Source organism: Dasypus novemcinctus, chromosome 15 (assembly GCF_030445035.2).
Source record: "Dasypus novemcinctus isolate mDasNov1 chromosome 15, mDasNov1.1.hap2, whole genome shotgun sequence".
In the NCBI taxonomy this organism is placed as follows: Eukaryota; Metazoa; Chordata; class Mammalia; order Cingulata; family Dasypodidae; genus Dasypus; species Dasypus novemcinctus.
Window position 1 is genome coordinate 62,150,810 of NC_080687.1, and position 26,008 is coordinate 62,176,817.

At 34.7% G+C, this 26,008-nt stretch overlaps 1 protein-coding gene across 6 annotated transcripts in view; it reads right to left on the reverse strand.

Annotated features, from left to right (window-relative positions):
• Positions 1-26,008, reverse strand: part of UCHL3 (ubiquitin C-terminal hydrolase L3) — a 55,039-nt gene that overhangs the window by 11,942 nt on the left and 17,089 nt on the right. For 3 of the 6 annotated variants that reach the window (XM_071208255.1, XM_058276578.2, XM_071208254.1), the window contains 5 exons: positions 24,221-24,377; positions 23,561-23,646; positions 21,794-21,841; positions 5,450-5,641; positions 337-412 (listed from right to left, as the gene is read on the reverse strand). In XM_071208255.1, coding sequence (XP_071064356.1) covers positions 337-412; positions 5,450-5,641; positions 21,794-21,841; positions 23,561-23,646; positions 24,221-24,377 — 559 coding nt within the window. The remainder of the gene's footprint in view (positions 1-336; positions 413-5,449; positions 5,642-21,793; positions 21,842-23,560; positions 23,647-24,220; positions 24,378-26,008) is intronic. The other 3 variants (XM_071208256.1, XM_071208257.1, XM_058276580.2) reach the window with 1 other exon arrangement.

The following is a 26,008-nucleotide window of genomic DNA, read 5'->3' on the forward strand; positions in this document are numbered from 1 at the left end:
TTCATCCAGATGTTAATGATAACTAACTCAGTAATTTAGTAAATCCTGCTGCAGTGATTCACAGGAGCTTGCTATAGTGGTTTTTACTTTCCTGTTTTCCTAGAATGCAAAGGTGGTATACAAAATTCTAGAATTATAAGATGCTTGAATATCACAAAAATTTTATTGTTCCTAGTAAAAAAAAATATTAAAAGGAAAAACTGTCATTATGCCAACTCAATTTTATATGGCAACCAATTAATTTAACACAATGAATAGCAAGAGCCCTGTTTATCACAGATACAGACGTTCCCATTTACCCTTTCTCTCCCCAGGATAAATTAAAATAGTTCTTACCTAATTCATAGAGATGCCCATCTACATGAACTAATGCAATAAAATGAAGATCTACTTTTTCATCTATATTTGGTGCCTGGAACAGGAGGGAAAAATACACATTATACATGTTAGTAGTCACACAAATCAATCAAGTACATAATAAACTTCTACAAATAAAATCAAATGACAGAACACTTATCCAATATAATGCAAGGCTTAATCTTTGACACAGTAGACAAAGAGTGACCATGCCTATGTTTTCAATCAGCAAGGAAAACACTGACTAAAGGCACACCATTTTTTTTGTGGTCTCAACTGATCTAAAAACCAAAACTCTTGTTTACACCTTGGAAGCCCCAGCACCAAGCACAACACCTGGCTCATAGTAGATGCATAATGCATACTTCTTGAATAAATGAATCAATGAAATGACTTGTTAATTTTTCAATTTGCAATAAGAAACTTAAGACATTTAATAAATAGAAAAAATAAAGAAACTCCTTTCAAGTTAAATTTTAAGACATTAAGAAATTGAGTTGTTCCCTTAATGACTTGAAATTTGACCACTTCATATCTAAATAATGGAATATAAATACCTTAGTGCATCTTTATTCATTCTAAATCCAAAAAGTTAAAAAAAAATGGATAGATGCAGGAAAATAGTCCAAAAAAATCAGAGGGTAAAATAAAGAACAAGAAAGGAAGTATAATGCACTATAACCTATGATTTTTTTTCCCTTGCTTTCTTTGACTCATAATGAACAACATGAAATTAAAATTATACCTAAGTTTCCATGGCTTACCAAATTCAATTTGCATGGGCAAGTTTTCTACATTTGTTTGACATTCAAATCAGTTAAACAGTCAATACAGGATTAACTGGTGCTTCCTATAATATGCTATAAATACTTAGTTAACACTAATATATAAAAACTATATATCACATCAAAATGGTTTGAAATGAAATACAATCACTGATAAAGGCAGGTAGAACACAAATTTTAGAGGTAAAGTTTTAAAAGCAAACATAAATCAAATTATATTTCATATTACTTAACATCTTTCCAGGACTGTCAATAGTACTTAAACTAAAAATTTTATACTTTTCACCTTCAAATAATTATAAAACTTTAAGCAGTTGTAATATGAAGTTTTCTAACTCAGAAATTGAAAGATATGTAATAAATGTTCCTATCTTGGATTTACAGAATGCATCTTCTAAAATATTTATAGATATAGTGATTCATCTAATTTCACATTATTCTTTCAAGATTATTTCCCTCAAATTATGAATGGAAAAAACTTAGTACAAATTGATTTGGCAAATCACTTCTTCTAAACTTCAACCTAGAACTAAATAATCCCAAAGTTGCTAGGAATCAAGGTTATCTAGTCCTACTGTTGCTCTAATATTAGTCTCCCCATCTTAACAGGGAATGGTCACAAGGTTTTGAGAGAGCCCATTCTATCTCTGGAATGTTTTGTTTCAGTTATCCCTCATACTGAGGCTAAAGTGTCTCCCTATATTTTCCATCATCTAAGAAAAAGTCTAATCTCTCTTGAATATGATATTCCCTCAAAAGCTTAAAGACAGTGGTAAGGAAGCAGACTTGGCCCAGTGGTTAGGGCATCCGTCTACAACATGGGAGGTCCGTGGTTCAAACCCCAGGCCTCCTGACCCGTGTGCAGCTGGCCCATGTGCAGTGCTGATGCGCGCAAGGTGTGCCCTGACACGCAGGGGTGTCCCCCGCATAGGGGAGTCCCATGCGCAAGGAGTGCAAGGAAAGCCGCCCAGCGCGAAAGAAAGTGCAGCCTGCCCAGAAATGGTGCCGCCCACATGGAGAGCTGACACAACAAGATGACGCAACAAAAAGAAACACAGATTCCCGTGCCGCTGACAACAACAGAAGCAGACAAACAAGACGACGCAGCAAATAGACACAGAGAACAGACAACTGGGCAGGGGGGGAAGGGGAGAGAAATAAAGAAATCTTTAAACATAAATAAATAAATAAAGACAGTGGTAATTGCCTGGATGAATTTTTGCTGCATGCCCACTGGTTATTTCTCATGACCTGATTTTGAGTTCCCTCACTTTCCTGATCCAAGGATCAAGGAATATTAATACTCAATCCTATATCTCATTTTACTAATGAACAGAAGAGAATCCAATTTTTCAAGGCCAACTTAGATAACTCTACAAAGTATAAATTCAATTCTATAACAAAAATGCTAGAAAGAATTCCTTGTTCACATAGGAGAAGGTCTTGTTTTACTCATTCTAAAAAATTCTCCACCAGGATACCAAGCATTTTAGATCTCTTGAGCGTTTGTTTCCATAAATTAAAATCTGCTTTAAAGATTTCCTAAGAAATGGAGTTATCTTGTAGCTTCTATTTTTCAATTTTGCCAGAAAGACAACTATGCTATAACTTATAGTATAATTGGAGTCTGAAAACCTGATCATACATCCCAAATCCTATGAGCTTCAAGTTTTTTATTGGTTTTGAGGTTTAAATGAGATGTGTGAAAGCAGTTTATAAACTGTAAATTGCTATATGAACATTATATATTATCACAATATTTATATCACATCATCACAAATGTGAACAATTACTACAACTAGTGACTCAAAATTATGAGTTATAGTACCTTGTATCTGAAAGTGCATACTAAAAATACAAACTCTTAAGACAGCATAGGGGAGTGGATGTGGCTCAAGTGGTTGAGTGCCCACTTCCCACATGGAAGGTCCCGGGTTCGGTTCCCGGTGCCTCCTAAAAACAAAAACAAACAACAAACAAAACAAACGAAAAAACCAACTCAGGGGAGCCAATGTGGCTCATTGGTTAAGCACCAGCTTCCCACATAAGAGGTCTCAGGGTTCAGTCCCTGGCCCTGGTCCCTAAAAAGACAGCATAAAATGACTTCAAACTATTATAAAAGATAAGTAAAGCTCAAGACCTCTAAGCTTCCATGAAACCTCAGTACCTATTAAGAACCTTCTAAGTTAGCCTGCGAGTCTAAAATCTGCAGTTACTCAAATACTTAAAATTCACTCCACTAAGAATAATAACAACAAATAAAAAGCAAATTCCAGTGTGTCTTATATTTCAAAAAATGACGGACAAATAACTATACAAAAGGCAAGAAAAAAACAAAACCAGAGGCTACAACTCTGCCTCCAAATATTTCTATTAGAGAAGTTGTGAAGCCTCCATTTTTATGTATTACGTTTTACAAAGTTCCTAATTTATAATAATGCATTTCTTAGTTATCTCAAAGAATAAAAAGGTGATACAACATATAGATTAGACAGGAATTAATTCAATAATAAATACTAATTTTACATTATAAAACAAAATACAATTTAAATTTAATTTATAATTGTATGATAATATGTCAGGCACTGATCTAAGTGTTTTATACATATTGACCAATTAATCCTCATATAAACCCTATAAGGTAGGTAAATAAGGTTATAATTATTTTACTCTCAAGAAAACCCAGCCACAGAGGCATTAAGTAACTTGCTGTAGGTCACACCGTTAGCAACAGATTGAATCTGATTTCAAGCTCAGATTGTGTGGTTTGGGATCCCATGTTCCTAGACACTATGCTATGAAAATATCTGAGGCTACATAGCAACGGAATAATAAGAGTAAAGACCAAATTATATAAACATGTAAAACTGGAAATGCCAAATTTTATGATGTGCTTATTTATATTTAGAATTTTTTCAAGTTAAAAAGGAATTTATTCATGTATAGAATAAAATCAATTATGCTCAGATCAAAATTTACAAAATTAGGGTTTTTTACTCTAATGCTCTAAATCACCTTCTATTCCCCACTGTGCCCAAATGTGTACAGTACAGTAGGGTGGCAATAAATATCAAATGGATGAATGAAAAAAAAAGACAAATGCATGTTGTGACCTAATGAAGGTAATGAAATAAAGAGAGAGAGAGACATCAGTCTTTTGCTACTCAGCACAAATGGAAGCTATTTTGATGACCATATTGATATTTGGTAGAAGCAGATGCTTAAAGAAAACTGCCAAGACTTCACAGTTTGAGCATAGTTTTAGAAGTTTAAATAATGGGAAGGAAAGAATGTTTGACACCAACTAATAATAATTTTTTTCAATCATTAAATATATGCATAATCAGACAATCTGGCTTCAAAAGTCATGATGATATATAAGAATATCAAGTTCCTTATAAATGTATGGCACAAACAAAAGTTTTCAGGAATAATATTTCTAGGTAGGCTCTGTCAAATCACAGTGATTGCCTTTAACATTCTACAACATCAGAATGACAGGAGCTGTGCTTATTTCATTCTGCTGTTTATTTAAATTATGAAAATTAGAATTCTGTCATCAGCCTCAACATCTAAGATAATTAGCAAGATTATATGAACAAATGTACTTTTTAATAGTTTGCTGATATTACTAATCTAAGAAAGAAAAATCATAATATATGTGGGATGTCTACAGCAATTCACAAGGAGAAAATCTTCACCTCCTACTTGGAAAAGATCTTTAGAAACTGAATAGGCAGGGAAGATTGGATCAAGATTAAACCAAGTACCTGAGCCACCTCAGGGAATAAAACAGCTAAGATGAAACACCCTACACCATGAAGGATTTAGATTGAGGATAGAATAAGTAAAGTGACCCCAGAGCATGGCAAGAGACTAAAGTCATGTTCAGAAACATGAAAAAAAATAAATAAATAAACAGATGACAAAGAACTCAGAAGTTACAAAGCATTTGTTGACCTGAGCCAACTAAATGAAATCAGAAAGATAAAGTATAAGAGAATACATATTCATTTTAATAACTGACAGAAACTTAAACATTATCATGAATGTTGATCAGTACTCTTCAAAAGGCAGGCACCCTTATGTTGGCAGCATATGGAGTGGAAAGATGGATGTGCACCAAGGGATTGGTGAAAGTTAAGCTAGACTGCAAAGCATGAGGTATGCTTGCAATCTTTTGGGGGAGAAAAAGCTAATGGTGAAGTGAACCAAGAGAAAAGCACTTTGAAGACAGAAGAAGTTTAAGGGGGAAAATGGACTGCCCTTGTCACTGGAAGAAGAGATGGAAGATTGACTACACTTACAACAGAATGGAGACCCAAAGATGGTAGGCGTAAGAAGGGTCGCCAGCGACGAAGACGGAGAGATGGACTGGTAGCCTTTGCAGGGCCTACATGGTTACGTTTGACCCAGGGCAGGGACGCATGGTGACACAATGATGAGGCCTTCGTTCTGCAGTGGCTAGAATGAGGCTGTGATGAGGATGGCGAGGAGGACTACATAATTGAAAAAGAGAACATTTTACTTAGACCACGTTACTGGGTGATCATTTATTTTTAAAAGCAACGTATGGTCACACTTGTATTCATATGGTCTAGCACTTTTAATCAACCATAATCTAGTAAAGGATTGTATATGAACATCAGTTAAAAGGGGATAAGTGGTAATAGATAACGAAGGTATCAGCTTGTATGTCATAGCTCTGTAAGTGCACATGTGAAATATTCATATACCTTCATTTGTACAGAGCGGACTCATGGAATTGAGTATTTAAAGTCACTAAAATGGAATTATCACATTAAATTGTTTAAATAATGTAACACAAAAAAAACATGTTACACATACAAAACACAGACTCATGAGTAGAAGAAAACTACACGGTGATAAGGCATAGTAAAATGAATTCCTTAGGAGTAATAAACTCTAAGGAAAAAAACTTTAAGATATAAGCAGAACTGAAATGAACCACTTTAAAGCTGATGACCTGCATACACAATTCTCTTGCTCAGGCTGATAAGTAAACTAGAAACTATCATGGCCTATTATTTGGTAAACAACATTATTAGGTAGAATACATTAAATGCTTTACATTTATTTCCCATTAACGCTTGAGGTTAAGTACTATAATTACTCATATTTTACAAATGAAAAGTCAGAACCCAAAGAGGTGAAGTAACTTAACCAAGATCATCTACTAGCAAATGGTAGGGGTGGGATTCAAACCCAGGCTATCTGGTTCTAGAGTCCAAAGATCTTAATCTCTAAGCTGTACAGTCTGAGTAAGAGAAAGATTTTAATGCTCAAACCACTTAGACCAGGCTCTTATGAAGAAATTAGTAATTCTCTTATGGTTATATATTTTTGGAATTACATTTTCAAACACAATTGTACCATAAAGGCCAGGTCTGGCCTAAGAGTTTTCTATAAAATACATATAATTATAATAACTTATTAATGGTAATCCAAATGATAATTTTATAATTGTCCCCTCCAATAACTAACACCAATATGTGAAATAAATGAAAATTTTAAAGCAATATGGCAAAATTATAACCACTATAACCATGGTGAAAAGAAGTATAAATAGTGACATAATTCCTTGCTTAGTAATAATAGATAACAGTAACCATGATTTCTTAAGAAAATGAGAAACTTTGTCCTGAATGATTTCTCAGAGTCTTTTAACCCTGAAAATCTATGCTGCTTCTTAATACTTTTGGTCTACTAGTACTTTTGGCCTATATAAACAATACACTGATCTAAAATTAGTTACCATTTTTATGGGGAATTTAAAAATAGGCTTATAAACTCTTTTGCTGCTTACAATAAAAATCAGGTCAATCAGAAATAAAGAATCCAATACGTGGATTCTATTATGGGAACAGAGATGGAAAGAATAAAAATGTCTGCTCTCATAGATATAACCTAATCAGAATTTTGTCACATTCAATTTGAAGATAAATAAGGAGGGGAGAAAGAAATAGAGGAAAGTGAGGCAGAGGGGAGGAAGGGGTAACTAAGAGTAGTAGAGGAAACAGAAACTTTCTAAGAATCTAAGGAGGGAGCTAATACTAAGAAGTATTAGCATTAAAATGTCATACAGTGAAAGAATATGTAAGGTTTGGACAGGCAAAATGGGAAGGGTATCCCTGGCAAAAAGTTCAGTGTAATAACAAAAAAAAAAAAGGAACAAGTAGGACATGTTCAGAGAACTAGACTGTCAAGGTCTAGGATTTGAGATTTGATTCTATTTACCTTCACATTTCATTTCTTTGTGTAGTTCCAAGTTTCTATCAAGTATACTGCTCTGCATGAAGAAAATTCCTTTACATTTCTTATAGTACAGGCCAACTGGTAATGAATCCTCTCAAAGTCTATTTCTCCCTTATTTTTGAAAGATCTTTTTGTTCCATTGACTTCTTTCAGGAATTAAAAAAATATTCCTATTGTCTTCTGGATTGTATGATTTCTGATGAGAAGTCTGTTTAAATCTTCCCTGTGTTCCTCGTTATCTAATATGTCTTTATCCTTTGGCTGCCTTGAATATTTTCTATTTATCTTTAGTTTTCATCAGTTTAAATATATCGAGATGTGTATGTGTGTGTGTGTGCGTATGTATGTTTTGCAGTGTGGGAATACTGATCCTACCTGGTGTTCTCTGAGCATCTTGAACCTGTGGTTTGATGTCTTTAATTATTTTTGGAAAATAGTTACCCATTAGCTCTTCAAATATTTTTTCTGCCTCATTCCCCACCTTCCCCTTCTTCTGGGATCCGTATTCATGTATTAGGTCAGGTGAATTTGCCCCACAGCTCTTGGATGTCTTTGGGGTTTTTAAATTTTTTTAATTTTTTTCTTTATATGGGTCAGTTTGGGTAGTTTCTAACGACTTATCTTCAAGTTCACTGATCCTTCCTCAGCTTGATCGAGTCTCTTGGTAAAACTGCTAGTAGGATTCTTCATCTCTAGTACCATGTTTTTCATTACTAGCCTTTCCATTTGATTCTTATAGTCTCCATTTGTCTCTTGATATTCCCCACCTATTGGTGCATTTTCCACTTTAGCCTTTAACATACTAATCATAGTTATTTTAAATTCTCTGTCTGATATTTCCAATATCTGGATCATATCTGGGTCTGATTCTGTTGATTGCTTTGTCTCTTGACCTTGTTTTGTTTTCATTGCGGCTGTGTCTTATAATTTTGGGTTAAAAGCCTAATATCTCATGTACATACATAGATGCTGAGATAAAGAGTATTCAGGCCTGGGAATGAGCATGCCTTTTCTGCTAGGCCTTTAGTGTGCAGGTTTGAGTTGATCTAGTCAAGGCTTTTTTGTTTTTTTAAAAAAGATTTATTCATTTCTCTCCCCTTCCCCCCCTCCCCACCCTGGTTGTCTGTTCTCTGTGTCTATTTGCTGCATCTTCTTCGTCCGCTTCTGTTGTCAGCAGCACAGGAATCTATTTCTTTTTGTTGCATGATCTTGCTGTGTCAGCTCTCCGTGTGTGCAGTGCTACTCCTGGGCAGGCTGCACTTTCTTTCGCGCTGGGCAGCTCTCCTTATGGGGTGCACTCCTTGTGCGTGGGGCTCCCGTATGCGGAGGATACCCCTGCATGGCACCGCACTCCTTGCACGCATCAGCACTGCGCATGGGCCAGCTCCACATGGGTCAAGGAGGCCCAGGGTTTGAACCGCGGGTCTCCCATGGGGTAGATGGACGCCCTAACCACTGGGCCAAGTCCCCCGCCCTAGTCAAAGCTTGAACTGTTTAGGTTTTGTTGTTGTTATGGTTACCGTCAGCAAGCCACCAGTTTAAAAGTCATTTATCATTTTCTTACACTTACAATGGAAGGTGAATTGCCGGCTGTTTTTTTTTCCTTTTTTCCTTTTTTTTCTTTTTTTTTTGCTTTAATGCTCTATTCACCTATAGCTTTAGGCTTTTGCTCAGAATCTGTGCTCCACAGATGGTTTCTTTCCATGATTTTATCACCTTTTCTTTTAAACTTTTTATTGTACAAAAGTACAACTGAAAATTTCCCATTTTAACTACTTTCTGGTGTAGTATTCAGTGATATTAAGCAATATTGTCCTTCTAACACCATTATCATCCATTACTAAACTTCATCATCTCAAACAGAAATTCTGTACCCATTAAGCAATAACTCCCTCATTCCCCTCACTCCCTGGCCCCTGGTAATCTTTAATCTACTTTCTGTGTCCACAGATTTACATATTATAGTATTTCATATAAGTGTGATTACACAACATTTGGCTTTTTGATTCTGGCTTATTTCATTCAACATGATGTCCTCAAGTTTCATCCATGTTATAGAATGTATCAGAACTTCATTGTTTTCATGATGAATAATATATATATAATTTTTATATATATATAATTTTGTTTATCCATTCATTTTTTGATAGAAACTTAAGTTGCTTCCACATTTTAGCTATTGTGAATAATGCTGCTATGAACCCTGGTGTATAAATACCTGTTTGAATCCTTGCTTTCAACATTTTTAACCCCACACTCTTGACACTTTTCTCCCTGATGCTTGCTAACCTAATGGTGGGGGATGTGGAAGCATTCTTTGTTGGTCTGGTTCACCTCAGTCATACACAGGCCCTATCTCCCTCCTTGCCAAGAAAGTGGCTTTCTCAGTGATCCTTCCTTCCTCCAAAGGTAGGAGGCCTCTACAAGGACAGTTTCCTGCCCCTCTCCCGAGGGAGTGGCTTTTTTCTGTTCCCATCCCCCAGGAATGGTTCCAATGTTTTTAGGCTTTGTTCTATAGGGGAGAAGGATCCAGGTGGACCTTTGTGCCTTTCCCACAGCAGCTGCTGCTCCCTTCCTGCTTTGTTTCCTAATTTTTTAATGAGTACCCAATGAGGTATATGGAGAATGGATGTTGAGTTCCCCTTTTCAGGTGGTATATTAGTCAAAAGGGATGCTGATACAAAATACCAGAAATTTGTTGGTCTTTGTAAAGGGCATTTATTTGGGGTAGGAATTTACAGTACCAGGACATAAGCATGAGTTACTTTCCTCACCAAAGTCTATTTTCACATGTTGGAACAAGATGGCTGTTGACATCTGCAAGGGTTCAGGTTTCCTGGGTTCCTCTCTTCCAGGGTCTTGCTTCTCTTTCCCCTGTGAGTTTACTTCCTGGGGCTCCAGCTTAAGGCTTCAGCATCAAACTCCAACATCAAAATTCCAATATCAAAAACCCTAACCCTGTCCTTTGCCATGCCTTTTATCTGTGAGTCCCCAACCACCAAGGGGCGGGGACTCAACACCCTAATAACGCAGCCCAATCAAAGCCCTAATCATAACTTAATCAGCCCAGGTACAGACCAGATTACAAACATAATCCAATATCTATTTTTGGAATTCATATCCATATCAAACTGCTCCAGGTGGCTTACAAGGACTTTATATTCTCATCTAGCCTATACTTGATCTTCATCAATTTATTAAAATGTTTATCTATTCTGTTGGTTATTTACAAAAGGTATCATACTCTACATCCTTCTTTTTTTCATTACTCATATATTGTGACATCTATCCACCTCAGTAAGTTATGTATCTACATATTTTTTCATGGCAACATATTATTCCTTAAATAGATGTATTATCAAAATGTTATTGCACCTTTTGTTTGTTTCTAGTTTTCTACATTTATATACAATGCTTTGGTGAACATGTCACACAAATAACTTTATAAGTTAATTAGTAAACAATAATAATAGCTAACATTGAGTATTTACTACTACAGACTAGATATTCTCAAATAAGGTGGCTTAATTTATAACATCCTCACAATAATCTCATAAGATATGTAATTATGATTATTCCTAAAGACAAATAAATTGATGCATAAAGGGGGCAAGTTTAAACCAAGCTATTCACCAAATGCAATGAATGTCTCATGATGACTGAAGAGGTTGTTGTTATGGGGGGAGGAGTGGGGTGAGGGGGATGGGGGATATATGGGGGCCTCATATTTTTTTAATGTAACATTAAAAAAACAAATAATGACAAAAAAATTAAAACGAAAAAGAAAAAAAAAATTGAACCAAGGTAATTTCTCTACAAAGCACACATACCTTTGTGCTATAATTGTTGCCCAAACATTATCAGTTTATCTCAGGGTGATTTCAGCCCATTTACATTTTCCAACATAAACTTATATAACAGGTAGAAATGAAAGTAGAAAGGATGATCTGTTATAGCTGATGGAAAAGTTTGGGTAATGGATGTTGTGAATATAACAATACCACTGAACTATACATTTGAAATTGGTTAAAATTGGGAAATTCTGAGTTGTATGTATGAGGAAGAAAGGAGGGAGGAAGGGAAGACTCAAAATACAGTCTATCGAGTGAGTTCCAAATATCAAGGATCCAGGCCTGTGTGTACGTGTTTCTTTTCGACTAATGTTCTACAATATTAAAAATAGGAGGGTATATTACTATAGCTCTTTTACTTATAACTACACTGTTTTACTGCAAGTTTTACTTGTAACTACAATGCAGGTAAATCATCTTATCCATTATCTTACTGCGCCAATGCCAGTAAAGTAAGTATTCTTTTAATAAGTAAATGAATAAGTTGCTCTGTTACGTATTAGCACCAATGATTCTAAATTTTCATTCTAGTAATATTAATTTCTATCTTCTAATGCTAAATGAACACAATATATTCATATTATCTCAAATTGTACAAATTTGAATATAATTTAATTCATGGTATAGATATAGCATTTTACAGCATATATATTTTTTCAAGTCTAATAAAAGTTTTTATCATAATTCAGGAAGAATGACTTTTGAGCAATTTTATTTTAAGAAATGAAAGGAATTTGATATGAAGCATGCTATTATGGAATCTTAAAATTCCTAGCCATTATTTTTAGAATGACAAGTTTTAAAGACATATATACCTACTTTTAAATCCTTGTAAGATTAGCCATCAATGCAATTGCTTAAGTAACCTAAATAAATTTAGCCCTGTTTCCAAAGATACCAGTTTAAACTGTGAGCTGAATCTTGAGACTACATAGCCAGTTTTTTACATTGTCTTCCATACTCTTTGCAAGAAAAGATAAAATACCTAGTTTATTCTTCAGTCTTTCAGAAGAGTCTGAATAAAAATCTCACTTTCTCAACTCGTATTTTGGGCCTGGTAAAGGAGTTCAAAATCACTAACAATTATTTATATCATTAAAACTATCAGGCGGTGGACTTGGCCCAGTGGTTAGGGCATCCTTCTACCACATGGGAGGTCCGCGGTTCAAACCCCGGGCCTTTTTGACCCGTGTGGAGCTGGCCCCTGTGCAGTGCTGATGTGTGCAAGGAGTGCCATGCCGTGCAAGGGTGTCCCCCGCGTAGGGAAGCCCCATGCGCAAGGAGAGCCGCCCAGCGCGAAAGAAAGTGCAGCCTGCCCAGGAATGGCGCAGCACACACAAAGAGCTGACACAGCAAGATGACACAACAAAAAGAAACACAGATTCCTGTCCTGCTGACAACAACAGAAGCGGATGAAGAAGACACAGCAAATAGACACAGAGAACAGACAACCAGGGTGGGGGGGGAAGGGGAGAGAAATAAATAAATAAATAAATATTTGGGAAAAAAAAAAAACGAAAAAAAATATCAGTGACATCAGTGTTTGCCAGGATATTAACAGTGAACTTGGGGGAATGGTCTTGGCCCGGTGGTTAGGGCGTCCGTCTACCACATGGGAGGTCCTCGGTTCAAACCCCGGGCCTCCCTGACCCGTGTGCAGCTGGCCCATGCGCAGTGCTGATGCGCGCAAGGAGTGCCCTGCCACACAGGGGTGTCCTCCGCGTGGGGGAGCTCCACGTGCAAGGAGTGCACCCCGTAAGGAGAGCCGCCTAGCGCGAAAGAAAGTGCAGCCTGCCCAGGAATGGTGCCGCCCACACAGAGAGCTAACACAACAAGATGATGCAACAAAAAGAGACACAGATTCCTGTGCCGCTAACAACAGAGGCGGACAAAGAAACAAGACGCAGTAAATAGACACAGAGAACAGACAACCAGGGTGGGGGGGAGAGGGGAGAGAAATAAATAAAAAAATCTTTAAAAACAAACAAAACAGTGAACTTGCACTCCCCTACTGTGTGTCTATTCCAACAGTATAATTTAACTTCAAATACACCATTCAACATGTAATGTATACTTTCTTCTTCATTATAGTTCCAAAAACCTAAAATATACTTTTCAGAAACCCCAGCAAGTTTTAAAAGATTAAATGTCTTTCTCTTCAGATAGAACTACAAGGAATATAATGATTCTTACATTCTTGCATGAAGGAATTTGGTGTGGACATTCATTTTAAGAGAGTTTTATTAAGCATTCTGATTTTCACTTAAATCTTCTCAATTAAAAATAGAGGGAACCAGATGTGGCTCAACATCTTGGGCACCTGCCTATCACACGGGAGGTCCCAGTGCCTCCTAAAAGAAGATTAAGCAGATGCTACCTTCTGCCGCAAGGAGCTTAGACATGGCCTCCTGCCAGGAAGAGCTAGACTCCTCCCCCGCCGCAATAAGCAGATGCCACAAGCCAGCAGATGCCACGGCCTATGGGGAGCAGATGTGGCTCAGACTGTTGGGCACTCCCCCCTCATGTGGGAGGTTCTGGGTTTGGTTCCCGGTGCCTCCTGGAGAAGGCAAGCAAACAATGAGCAGACAGACAAAAGAACAATCTGGGGGAGTGAGAGATAAATTTAAAAAATAAAAGTAAATAAAATAAATCTTAAAAAAAAAAAGGCACTGAGAAATCCTGGTGGATACAGTCCTTAGCATCATGACAGTGTGTTTTTTGTTTTGTTTTTTACTATTCAGAAGTAGGAGGAATTAGTTGATGTTTCCAAATTGATTCTAAATGGACTTCTGCAAATTTCAGAGTAAATTTCAGTACAGTCCATTGCATTATACTAAAATTAAGCCCCACATTTAAAATAGAGAGCAAATCAGAGTCATGCAAAAGGTGGAAACTCGCCTACAAAATACCCATATTCAGTTAGCCTAGTGAAAATAAAATATGGGCTCAATATCAAAATACCACTATAAATACCATGAAAAATCTGGATAATGGCAAATTATATTTTGTTCACATAGTAAATCAAGATGTCTACAAGTTTTAAAGATATTCTTGACTTTTTACCCCTACTAGTTTAACCACCGTGTTTTCTCACTTCTGTTTACAATTGCCCATGTTAAAAATCTCTACTAATATGATCTATAACTGTATGTTACATTCCAAACTTACCATTATTAAGCTAGTCAAACTAACTCAAAAAAAGTTCTTGCTTATTACAAATGAAAAAAATTAAAATCCATTGTCCTCTGTTCTAGAAAGTGTGCTTTAAAATAAAACAAACAGAAACACCTCAGCAAACCCAAAGATAACCCCATCTATTTGTGTTGCTGAAGTCACTTATAGATAGAAGAGTTACAGCTAGTAAGATCTGGAGGGGTAAACTGGTGAACTTAGTCAATGAATTTTCCTTTAAAATCAGTAAAGTTTAATTACTCCATTTCCAAAAGAGGGAAGGAGGGAGGGAGGAAGGAAGGAGAAATAGTATTTTGATCCACTTTAGGACAAAACACTGGTTAATCTAAGAAAAAAAAGTAAAGTATAGATAAGACAGAGTGGCCACTACATTCTTTACCCTTCCAACAACTACTTTTATCCATTTATACATCATTTATTTTTTCATGATATTAGCTAAAGAGGAGGAAAAGATTATGCTCATGGAGAAACAGTGTCAGTGCTTGAAAATAGGGGAAGAAAAAGAAACATTTCAATGTTTTTCCCAGTATGACCAATCCTATGTACTTCCTCCTTCAAACTCAGCTCTCCCATTCAACCCCACACATACTCCTAAAACATGCCTCTAATCAGAGAATAGACGAAAGAAGAAAAAAAAAAGGTGTGTGTGTGGAGGGGAGATACAGAGATAAAAATTTAAGGAGCTAGGTTACAGAGTATTTCTTAATTTTAAGAACGACATAAAATGAAATTGCCCAAAAAAGATTTATGTTGCTTCCTTCCAAAGTTCCTTTAAAGGGGGGGAAATAAGAAGCAAAATAAATACCTAAAGAATAGAAATAAATATGTGACCATTTTAATTTATGTGTGTATACATTGTTTCTCACTTACTGGAATGCTGTCTGCTCTTACCTTGTAATTCTAGCATGAGCAAAATAACTAAAAGCTATACTTCACAATAAAATGAAGCCATGCAAACTATACTTGTGCATCTAATAAAGATGAAACTTTCAACTATTTTCCCCAATTGATGCTCTGTACTGGTCAGGCCAAAGGATTTTCTTAAAAGAAAAAAAAAAAATACACACACACGAATGATTTATCTTTACTTATGTGTATATTTATGTAGACACACTTGAAATCAGAATTAACACACTGCCTAACCAATGGTCAAATAAACCTTATAAAGGTCAACAACACTAACCAAAATAGATTACATACTTGATTGTAAATTAATTACATTTCTTGATTTAAATTCATTCCATAAAATTTTATTAAAGACCATTGAATGACTGTTAGTAATAAAATATATTATTTTTCGATCAAACAAGTAAAAATTTTAAAATAGAACTCAACAATGAAAAGGGCTGTTTTGAAGCCACTATCTCCACCAAAGTAAAAGATTCTTGAATATACAACCTATGCCTCATTCATCTTTGTATATGCAGCTTCTAGCATAAGGTCTGGCATAGTAGGTGCTCAGACAGGTTGCTTGGTTGATCAAATGGAAGAAAGACAATTTTGCATTATGTAACAAAAACCTTAAAATGTTCATCCCTTTAACTCAGTGATTTCAACTAAAAGGAACCATCTCAAAAAAAGGACCTGAAATGAATACTTAAACAAAGATATTCAATGAAGTTATATTTTTAGCTTGAAATTAGAAAATATAAACATCAAAAGTTAAGGAAAGGGAAGCAGATGTGGCTCAATTAATAGAGCATCCGCCTACCATATAGGAGGTCAATAGGGTTCAATACCCAGGGTCTCCTGACCCATGTGGTAAGCTGGCCCATGTGCAGTGCTGCCACACACAAGGAGTGCTGCGCCACGCAGGGGTGGCCCCCACATAGGGGTGCCCCATGCGTAAGGTGTGCGACCACAAGGAGAGCCGCCCTGTGCAAAAAAAGCTCAGCCTGCCCAGGAGTGACACCGCACACATGGAGAGCTAACCAGGAAGATGACACAACAAAAAGAGATACAGATTCCCAGAGCAACCTGACGAGAATGCAAGGGGACACAGAAGAACACACAGCGAATGGACACAGAGAGCAGACAACAGGGGAGGGGAAGGAGAGAGAGAAAAAAAAATCTAAAAAAAAAAAGTTAAGGAAACTGGTACAGTAAATTATAGTTTATTCATATGGTGGTATATAGCCATGACGTATTATTTATGAAGGGGTTTTGATGAAATGAGAAAATGCTTATTATTGGTTGCAACAAGAAGAAAATCAAAGGAAACAGAAAAAAAACCTCTCTTCATCACTGATAATTTAATTTCCCCATTCTTTCCTCATATCCCAATTTGCTCTTTGATCTTTCCAATCTTAAGTGAAAAATGAGAGCAAGAACTTTCAGTCCAGGTTAATGGAGCATAAGTAAGGCAAGACAATCATGTTATGGTGGGATGGGAAAAAACACACCAGTAAATAAACAATTATTCTATAACAGGAGACAGCAAACTAGAGCCTATCTTATTAATAGATTACTACTGAGTTGTGTGGCTCAACTTAACGATTTCTTATTTAGTGTGAATCTCTGCATGCAATAAGGCTTCTACCTCCTTCATTCCCCTGAGGAGTACCAGTAATGTCAGCTAGAATTGCCATCCCTAGTACAATGTTTATACTGTTACTACTGGCTCCCCTTCCTCTATCACTCCTTTAACATCAAACATCCAGAGATTTACTCTTGGTCCACCACTATTCTCCTTCTATGGAATGCTCCAAGTTCTAACTAATACTCAGATATAAAAGACTCCAGATACCTCCTCTGAGTTTGGACTCCTATAAACAACTGTAAATAGGAACCATACAGATGACCCAATAAAATCACCTTAAACTCAGTGTGCGGAAAACTAAACACACCATCTTTGGTGACTCCCAGTTGCCTGTAAAATCCAAACCCTCCCTTGACCTAGTGTCATCCCATTACTTCAGCTTCATCCTCTGCCATTCACATTCATTTTTCTGAATAGTAGATGCCATTATCCCCATTCTAAAATGAGGGATATAAGCTAGTAAGTAGTGAAATCAGAATATATAAACATTGAGTCTGGGCTCCTTAACCTTTTTTTTTTTTTTCCAATTTCTTCAGCATATGTAGTTTAAAAAAAAAACAAAACAATTTTATTCACACACCATACAATCTATCCAAAATGTGCAATTAATGGCTTTCAATACAACCTCCTTATCTTTTTACTATGTAGTTTCTCACACATACCTAGTACATAACAGGAACTTTCCTGGGGATTCAATGATAAACATGAAAAAGAATACCTATGCCCCCTTGGAATTTATATTCTAGTTAGGAAGAAAAATAAATTTTAAAAAAGAAAAAAAAAACTTATTACAGATGATTAGAAAATGACAAGAAAAAAATGAACAATTTTTATTATAGAAAATAACAGATATGAACCTACTTAATAGTGATGAAAGAAGGTCTCTCTGAAAAATAACTTTTAAGATGAGACCTGAACGATGAGGTATCAGCTATGCAAAGAGGTGGAGTAGGAAGAGTAATGGGTCATTAGCACGAATGTGGGAAAGATCGAGATGTATTGCTGGAACTGACAAAAACCTGTGTACTAGACTAAAGAGAATGATGGAGATAATATGTCAAAGATGCTTAAGCCCATAAATGTTAGATGAACCTAAAATGGGATGATCATAAAAACAGTCCCTGGTACAGAAGTTGAAAGCTGAATGACACTGGGTTTGGAAATGTATAGATATAGTGTTTGGTTCTCTCAGTGTCTGGGAGTTTTTATAATACTAACATATAGTGATTAGAGGTCACTATAGTCTACCCTGGAATACACAGAACAGTCCCACACAACAAAGAGTTGAATCCTGCCCAAAATGTTAATAGCACCCTATTAAGGAACACTGGCTAAAGGGTATGCTTTGTTTACCCCACAAATACAGAAACTAAGATTTAGCCTTCTTTTGTAGTTCTTAAAACATTAAGGATAGTTCTGAGCTAAATCTAGCAAACGAATAAACACATATTGTACTTATGTGCAAGGAGCTATGCTGGATACTTTGGAGCATTCCCAAATAAGTCAAACACCAATCCTAGGCCTAAGAGCTTAACAGTATAGTAAAGGAGATACAATACAACATTCCATCATTATCTAAAGCATTATCAATTATAAGATGCATCATATTATACACCATTAAGAGGGAATAATAACAAGTAAAAAAACTATGTCACCAATTGTAAGAGATATCCTAATTTGAGAGATGTTAAAATGTAAAAAAAAAAATTAAGTTAATGAAAATAATATGAAAATAAATATCTAAAATGCAATTAGTAGTAAGACTCATTGAAGAGTTCATAGAATGGATAAATAATTAGGTCTAGTTATCAGAGAATGTTTCATGTAGAGGTAGTCCTTTAAGTCAAGACTTAAAGGACAAGTAGTAGTAGGAAATGCAGAGATTGCAAGAAGGAATATTTTAAAACAGGGAATGTAAGACATAAAGCATAGCAATAATAAAATGAAGGCTGGCTAGAGAGTAATATTTAAAGAGAAACACTTTTCAAAAGTTAGACAGGGATTTGGAAAATTATAATGCAGTTAAGCTAAAGAGGCCAAAATTTATTGCATATGCAAGGAGAATGGTTCTCAACATACTTGCATCTCAATACATATTTGGAGCTATAATATAAACCAATAAAATGACTCACTCTTGCCATGTTCTCAACTGTGAGAGATGTACTAAGGAGCAGAAGAGATTAATTCTTGTGGGAGCATACTTTGAAAACGCTCTCCAGAAAAACATAATCTATCTCCACTCCACTTTTGAGAATCATTACTATATGCACTAGAGAACCCCTAGAGAAATTTGAGTAGCCATACGATTTGGGTTACATTTAAAAAATGGTTATCCAGCAGAACTGTATAAAAATGAATGAGAATTAGGACCAAGAATAACGTCTGAGAATCTACATAAAAAGCTGATCTTCCAGGAAAGAAGTTACATAAATTTGGAACATTCCTTCACTATTAGGGGAACCATGAAATGGTACAACCTCTGTGGAAAATGATCTGGAGATTCCTCAGGAAACTAAATAAAGAATTGCCAGATGATCCAGCAATCCTGCTACTAGGAATATATTCAGAAGAACTGAAAGCAAGGATGCAAACATATATTTACACACCGATGTTCACAGCAGCATTATTCACAATTGCTAAAAGATGGAAACAACCTAAGTGTCTGTCACTGGAGTATTACTCAGCTGTAAGAAGAAGTCAATTGGGAAGCACAGGACAACATGGAGGAACACTAAAGATATAATGATGAATGAAATAAGCCAAAGGATGAACATTGTATGGTTTCACTGATATGAACTAAATACAATGAGTAGACTTATGGAATTGGACTATGAAGTGTAGGCTGGTGGGGAGATGGAATGTGGGATGAGGAGAGGGACAAGACACTAGATAGATGAAGAATGTTTAAATGTAAATATGTGATAATGTTGGACTTGATGGTAACATAATGGGAATATAACAAACATTGTTGATTTTTGGATAAGGCTATGGCTGAAACAAGTAGTCTAGGAAGATTAACGTTAGCTAGAGGACAGCTGGGAGATAATTTTGGGACTGTATAACAATGATTTTGGAAGTAGATAAGGACTGTGCTTAATAATGTAAATACAAGAATGTTCCTCTACAACATGTTGTTAAGAATGTGGTTACATGGGGAAACTATTACTAACATAATATATAGTTAAGAAAAACATTGTAATGTTTTTATAGCAAAACTAAAGTTGTACTATATTAATTCTAAAGGTTATAAAAAGATAATGAGTTTTGAGTTTGTGAGATTCGTATAAAATTAGTGATAATGGGGGAAAGAGATAGTGGAACTATTCAAGAAACAGGAAATATAAAGGAAAGAAAAGTGTAGGACATAAGATAAAAAGCTCAAATAAGGACAAGTATATTCCAAAATACTGATGGGTCATCCAGATGATGTCTAACTGGCATCCAAGATTGGAAAGAATGAGGACACTTAGATCTGGAAAAAGAGATGTGACCATTACTAAAAAGAGGTAGTTAAAGCCAAAATGTGCATGTGACTCCAAAAAGAGGACAAAAGATGGTATTCCAAAGATAAATATATTTTTTAAGTGAACATGTGTTAGAGTATTTAAACACTTCATTACAAATAATTGTTTTCATGTCTTATAATAAGCTCATGCTGATGATCATCATCATTGCTAATTTTATCACTATGATTTTACAAACTAAAAAGCAAAATAGAGTGAAGTTAAAGAGCAGGCTCAGGATCTTATAAAGCAACATAGAAAAAAATGGGCACATACTAGTTTCCAATTTGGTGTTAAAGCCAGTTAGGTCATTTTCATGTGTGTCTCTGTGTGTATATAAACTTAGCCAAAAAGCAATAGTCTATACCACTGAAAGCATCATCTGAGGCAACCAAGAAGATATGTTACAGTTACAGGGAAAATGCATGTGCTGATTCCTAAATGGTTTTAGAATAAGCATTCACAGTCATCATGCAGTTATTTCATAGTATCAAAGTATGTGAGTTTAAATACTTAAGATCAATAATTTTAAGATCAGATTTGTTTTTTCCAAGATTTTTGAAGAATAAAGATAATATCGTCTTTGTACGTGATGAAGTGTGGTTCCAGGTCAAACCTGGGATAAGAAAGAAGAAAATCTGTAATTTTCTGTTGTAAAACACAAATGGCTTTAATTAAATTCTATTTTTGAATAAAATACTATCCAACAAACCTCCCCCATGAGTAGGGGAGGGAGGGTTGGAAGAAAAAAAGAAAGGAAAGAAGAAATGGAAAGAGGGAAGGAGGAAACCGAACTGAATGAAAAAAGAGGAGAAAGGGGAAGAAAGTAACCCAGACTAAGAATTAGCTAATGGAGTAAAGAAGGTGATGATCATCACATTGCCCAATAACAGATTTGAGCAAAGAGAATGCTGTAGTTTTTGGTGGAAGCTGGGTGTGATGATGCCTCTTCAAATTCATACGAACTACCTACTTATAGCGCAGGTACTTTTCTCAAAACACTTGGAAGTCAAAGGAATGTGATAGCAAAGATGCAGGCCACTGTTTTGCTAAAGCAAACAAAACATAATCTGCAATCTGTCTACATTAACAGATAAACTGATACGGCAGGTATCAAAGTGACATGTTTTTTAAAAACATGTTCTTGTGCTATTTTAGGACTACTTTTGTCTAGGCAAATTCGCTCAAAGGGAAAAAAAATCCAAGTAATTTTCTAAAACTACATTCATACAATAACACTGTTGTTAAATTTACACATAGCAAGAAAAGTTTTAAAAAAATATGAAATACCTCAGTCTGACCTTCATGGGCACTGGACTCATGAGTAACTCGAATAGCCTGTAATAAGAGTACAAAGTATTTAAGGAAAATTCACTTATATCCAACTTCTTAAATGAAAAACAAACAAACAGCAAAGCCAAATTTTAACATCTAAAGCCTTATTAAGAAAAATAAATTGGGGGAAATGAAGAACAGTTTAAAACTAGATATTTAAAAATATCTGAGTAACCAAATAAACGGTTGTACTTTCCAACCCACAAATCTCCTATCACAAATTTAGGATATGAAAAGCTGGTTATTTGTTATTTACAGGCCTAAGTTGTAGTCATAACATATTTAATTGCTAGAATCAACACTTAACACTTTATTCAATCAAGACTAGAATAAAGTGGGCATATTACAGATGGAGACTGTATAAGCTTATCTCATCTGTCTCTTCATGTTACATGCTCCTCTGCAGCATTTTGCTTAATCATGCAGCTTCAGTAGGCAGTTTAGAAATGTGGAGCAAAAAGCATGCGATTATCAGAAGCTAGAGAATTTGGTTTCTTGAATTTAAAAAAATGCTTTTATAATATCCACTATTAGCAAGGCTGCAGAGAAATGGGCACACTAGTAAATAATAGGTAAAAGTTCAACTTTTATGAATGACAATTTGGCAATATGCATCAAAGTCTTAATGATGAAATTTTTTAAAATAGCAAAAAGAGGAAAATATTACAGTTTTGACAATTTATTGGTTAAGTAAAACACTATTCAATGGAAAGCTTTGCAGCCATTAAATGATGATGTCAGTATATACTTACTTAAGGCATGTAATATGTTTATGAAAAAGTAAATGAAAAAGCAAGTTATAAAACAGTATTACAGTGTGATCAAAATTCTGGCCAAAAATTTATGTATATACATATACACTCCCTATAAAAAATACTAATGGTAGCTACCTCTCATTGGTGGAATTACAAATAATTTTTATGCTGTTTATCTTAATTTCATGTAAAATAATGGTATTTTATAAAATCTGTGGGTTTGGTTTTGAAAGTAAAAATAATTTAAAATAATCATGAGTATATTGGAATGCTAAAACAAACATGATCAAATCACTTACTTTATTGGGAACAAAGACATTGTTCTAGCCAAATAATCTGTATAACATACTGCCATTAATTTCAAAGAATTTACAATCTACTTAATAATGTTAATAAAAGGGGGAAAAAAACCTTCTAAAGAAAAAGAGAATTCAAAGATAAAAAATCTTAATAACCATTTTAAAACAATTCTATGAGGTTGTATAATTATTTATTTAAAACTAGATTATGTGGTCTGTGACTTTACACATTCAAAAAAACCTTTAACACTGATAAAATAGCTAGAGTAGGGTCTAATGTCTACATTTGAACCTTTTGTTTTTCCATTCACCTTCAGCCTTTTCCAAATCCCCAGTGAAAGACACATAGGATATTATCAGGCAGATATTTACTACAGAGCAGGAATGGTAAGGAATACTCAGGCATAAGATGTTTTATGAATGTGTAAATCAAACTGCTTTTATTCTCTTATTCAGCTCTGGAATGTAGAAAAGATGTGGCACTTTGTCAACATTTACAGATATTTCAGATAAAATTACCTGAAAGGTATAAAAAGGCTCTTTTAAGAGATAAAACAGAATATATAATTGCTCAAAACTACAATTTCAAGACAAACATGCAAATAGAATCTACAATCCCACAAAACTTTGCCCCATATATGAGATCAAGACAGAATGAAGGTACTGACATCATAGTTCTCCAGGTATCTGGCTCTTTCTTCAGGGCTCATTGACAGAGATTCTTCTAGGAATTTTTTCAAGGTTGAACCTGATTCTGAAGATATTAAAGAAGACAAAATTGAAAACATTATAACACTTGATACCTCAAACAGATTGATACATGACAATGCTTAAAGCATGCTAACTATTTTTTAGGTAAAATCCTTTCATTGGTAGGTTGGGAATTATAATAAAAGATAAGGGTTTAATACAAACCTAATTTAAGTTATCATATAAACATCTTGTAAAGACCACAAAAAACTTTAAAGATTTGTGGTAATTATACCTCATATTTTGAAAATTAAAAAAAAAAACAAAACAGCAAAAAAGAGAAGTAACAATAGGTAACAATAGGGCAGAAGACAATGTACAATCAGTTTGTAAAAAAAAATTGAATCATGGGTAACTTACATGGCTTAAGTGATTTGTCTGCTAAACTATGGTTTATCAACAACATGAAAGAATGGGAAAGATTAATATTTCTTCTAACAGTAAACATATTCCCATTATAAAAAAAAAAAGGGAAATGCTTTATTTTCTACTTTGAAAGAATTAGAGCATCCCCTATTGCTCAATGAAATTAACTTATAGCTTAGAGAGAAAAATAGTAGTAATGAAAAATTATTTACCAAAGTGCATCTTATCTTTATTGTTAGCAATAGCATGGATCAGTCCAATTGTTCCACAGGCATTGCTGATTGTTTGCTTCATGAAATATACTGATGAGGTAACATCCTGTCCCTGAGATTTTATTTTTTCCTCTTCTTCTGTTCTGAAGACTTCATACTATCAAAACAAAACAAAACAAAACAATCCATATGTGAAAAATAACATATTGAAAAAGACTCAAATGGTTTGTAAAGAAGAAATACAAACGACTAATTGTATTTTTTTTAAAAAAGGTTTAAAGCCAAAGAATTAATTTGTCATGTACCAAACAGACAAAGATTGAAACAAGAGCAATAATACCCAGTGATAGTAAAGGTATGGGTGAAAAGAGATTATTCTATGCTATTATTAAAAGTATACATTTGGGCTCTCTCTACCCCAAGGAGCCTGCACCAAATCTTGGTGTGTATTTACGTCCTTCTCTCCCATTTCTCAGCAAGCTCTGTTCTTTCGCCCATTTCCCAAATAAATTATTTTTATTGGCCTAACTGAAAAAAAAAAAAAAAGTATACATTGTACAACCTTTCTACAGGATGTACAGCAATATGTATTAACATTTTAAACATTTGTATCTTCCAACCAGAAATTTTCTTCATGTTAGTTTGGGTGATGAGATAAGCTTAAAAATAAACACCAATATCTAAGAATATAAAGTGGAAAAATTCCAAATGGCCATCAATGGAGATTTGTTTAACTTATTATGGCACATTTAACAGAATACTGAAAAGCATTTAAAAAGGATAAAGTTGATTCATATGTTCTGACTTACAAATCCATCCATGATTATAAAGTGGTTAGAGGTTAGTAAATATTAATAGGATTCCCACTTGTGTTTTTAAAATATTTACTTTATAGATGCATTTAAAAGTCTGAAAGTGTACAGAGGTTATCTCCTAGGGCAAGAGATTAGTAGAGGTCTTTCACCTTCTATTTTTTACATTTCTCTTTTATCATTGACAAAAGTATTTTTCCTTTTTAAAAATCATACTATATTTATAACATTCCACTATATTTATAATCAAACTATATTCATAATAAATATTCACCATTATCTATAATAACTGGTTGCAAAAGCAATATGGTATAATATCAAAAGTGTGAGCTCTACAGCTCACTGCTTGGGCCCACTTCCTAGCTCTTCCATTATTAGCTGTGTTACTTTATAAAGTCATTTAATATCTCTGTGCCTCAGTTTGCTAATTGTAAAAGAACAGGTTAAAAATAATAAAGGAGTTTTAAAAAATGAGTGAGGAGAAGCAGGAGAAGGACAGTGAGGGGAAAGTCAAATGATGATTTTATTGTTTTCCTAAAATTTTCAGATTTCAATAAAGCAGGGGTTGGCAAACTATAGCCGGGGAGCCAAATCTGGCCTGTTTTTATAAGTAAAATCTTATTTATATATTGTTTATAACTATCTTCATGCTTCAAGATGATAATTAAGAAACTGCTTTCTAACAATAAATCTATCTATGCTTTATAAAGTGACTTTTATGCCTGTGCTTCTAAATCAAATTTTAAGTAACATTCCCAGAACAGATCAGCCTTAATTTATTCATATAACTTCATATGATAAAAATTGTAGAAAGGTCCACTATAGTAAGGGCTTATGCTGAAATGTTTATACAGTTTAGTTTGTTGTTGTTTAATATCAACAGTCCTTGTTGACAAGGCAAAATGATGTTTGACAACTTCTCAAATTTAATGTTTAGGGAAAAAGAATTCTAAAATGATTAAAAGCAAATATAAGG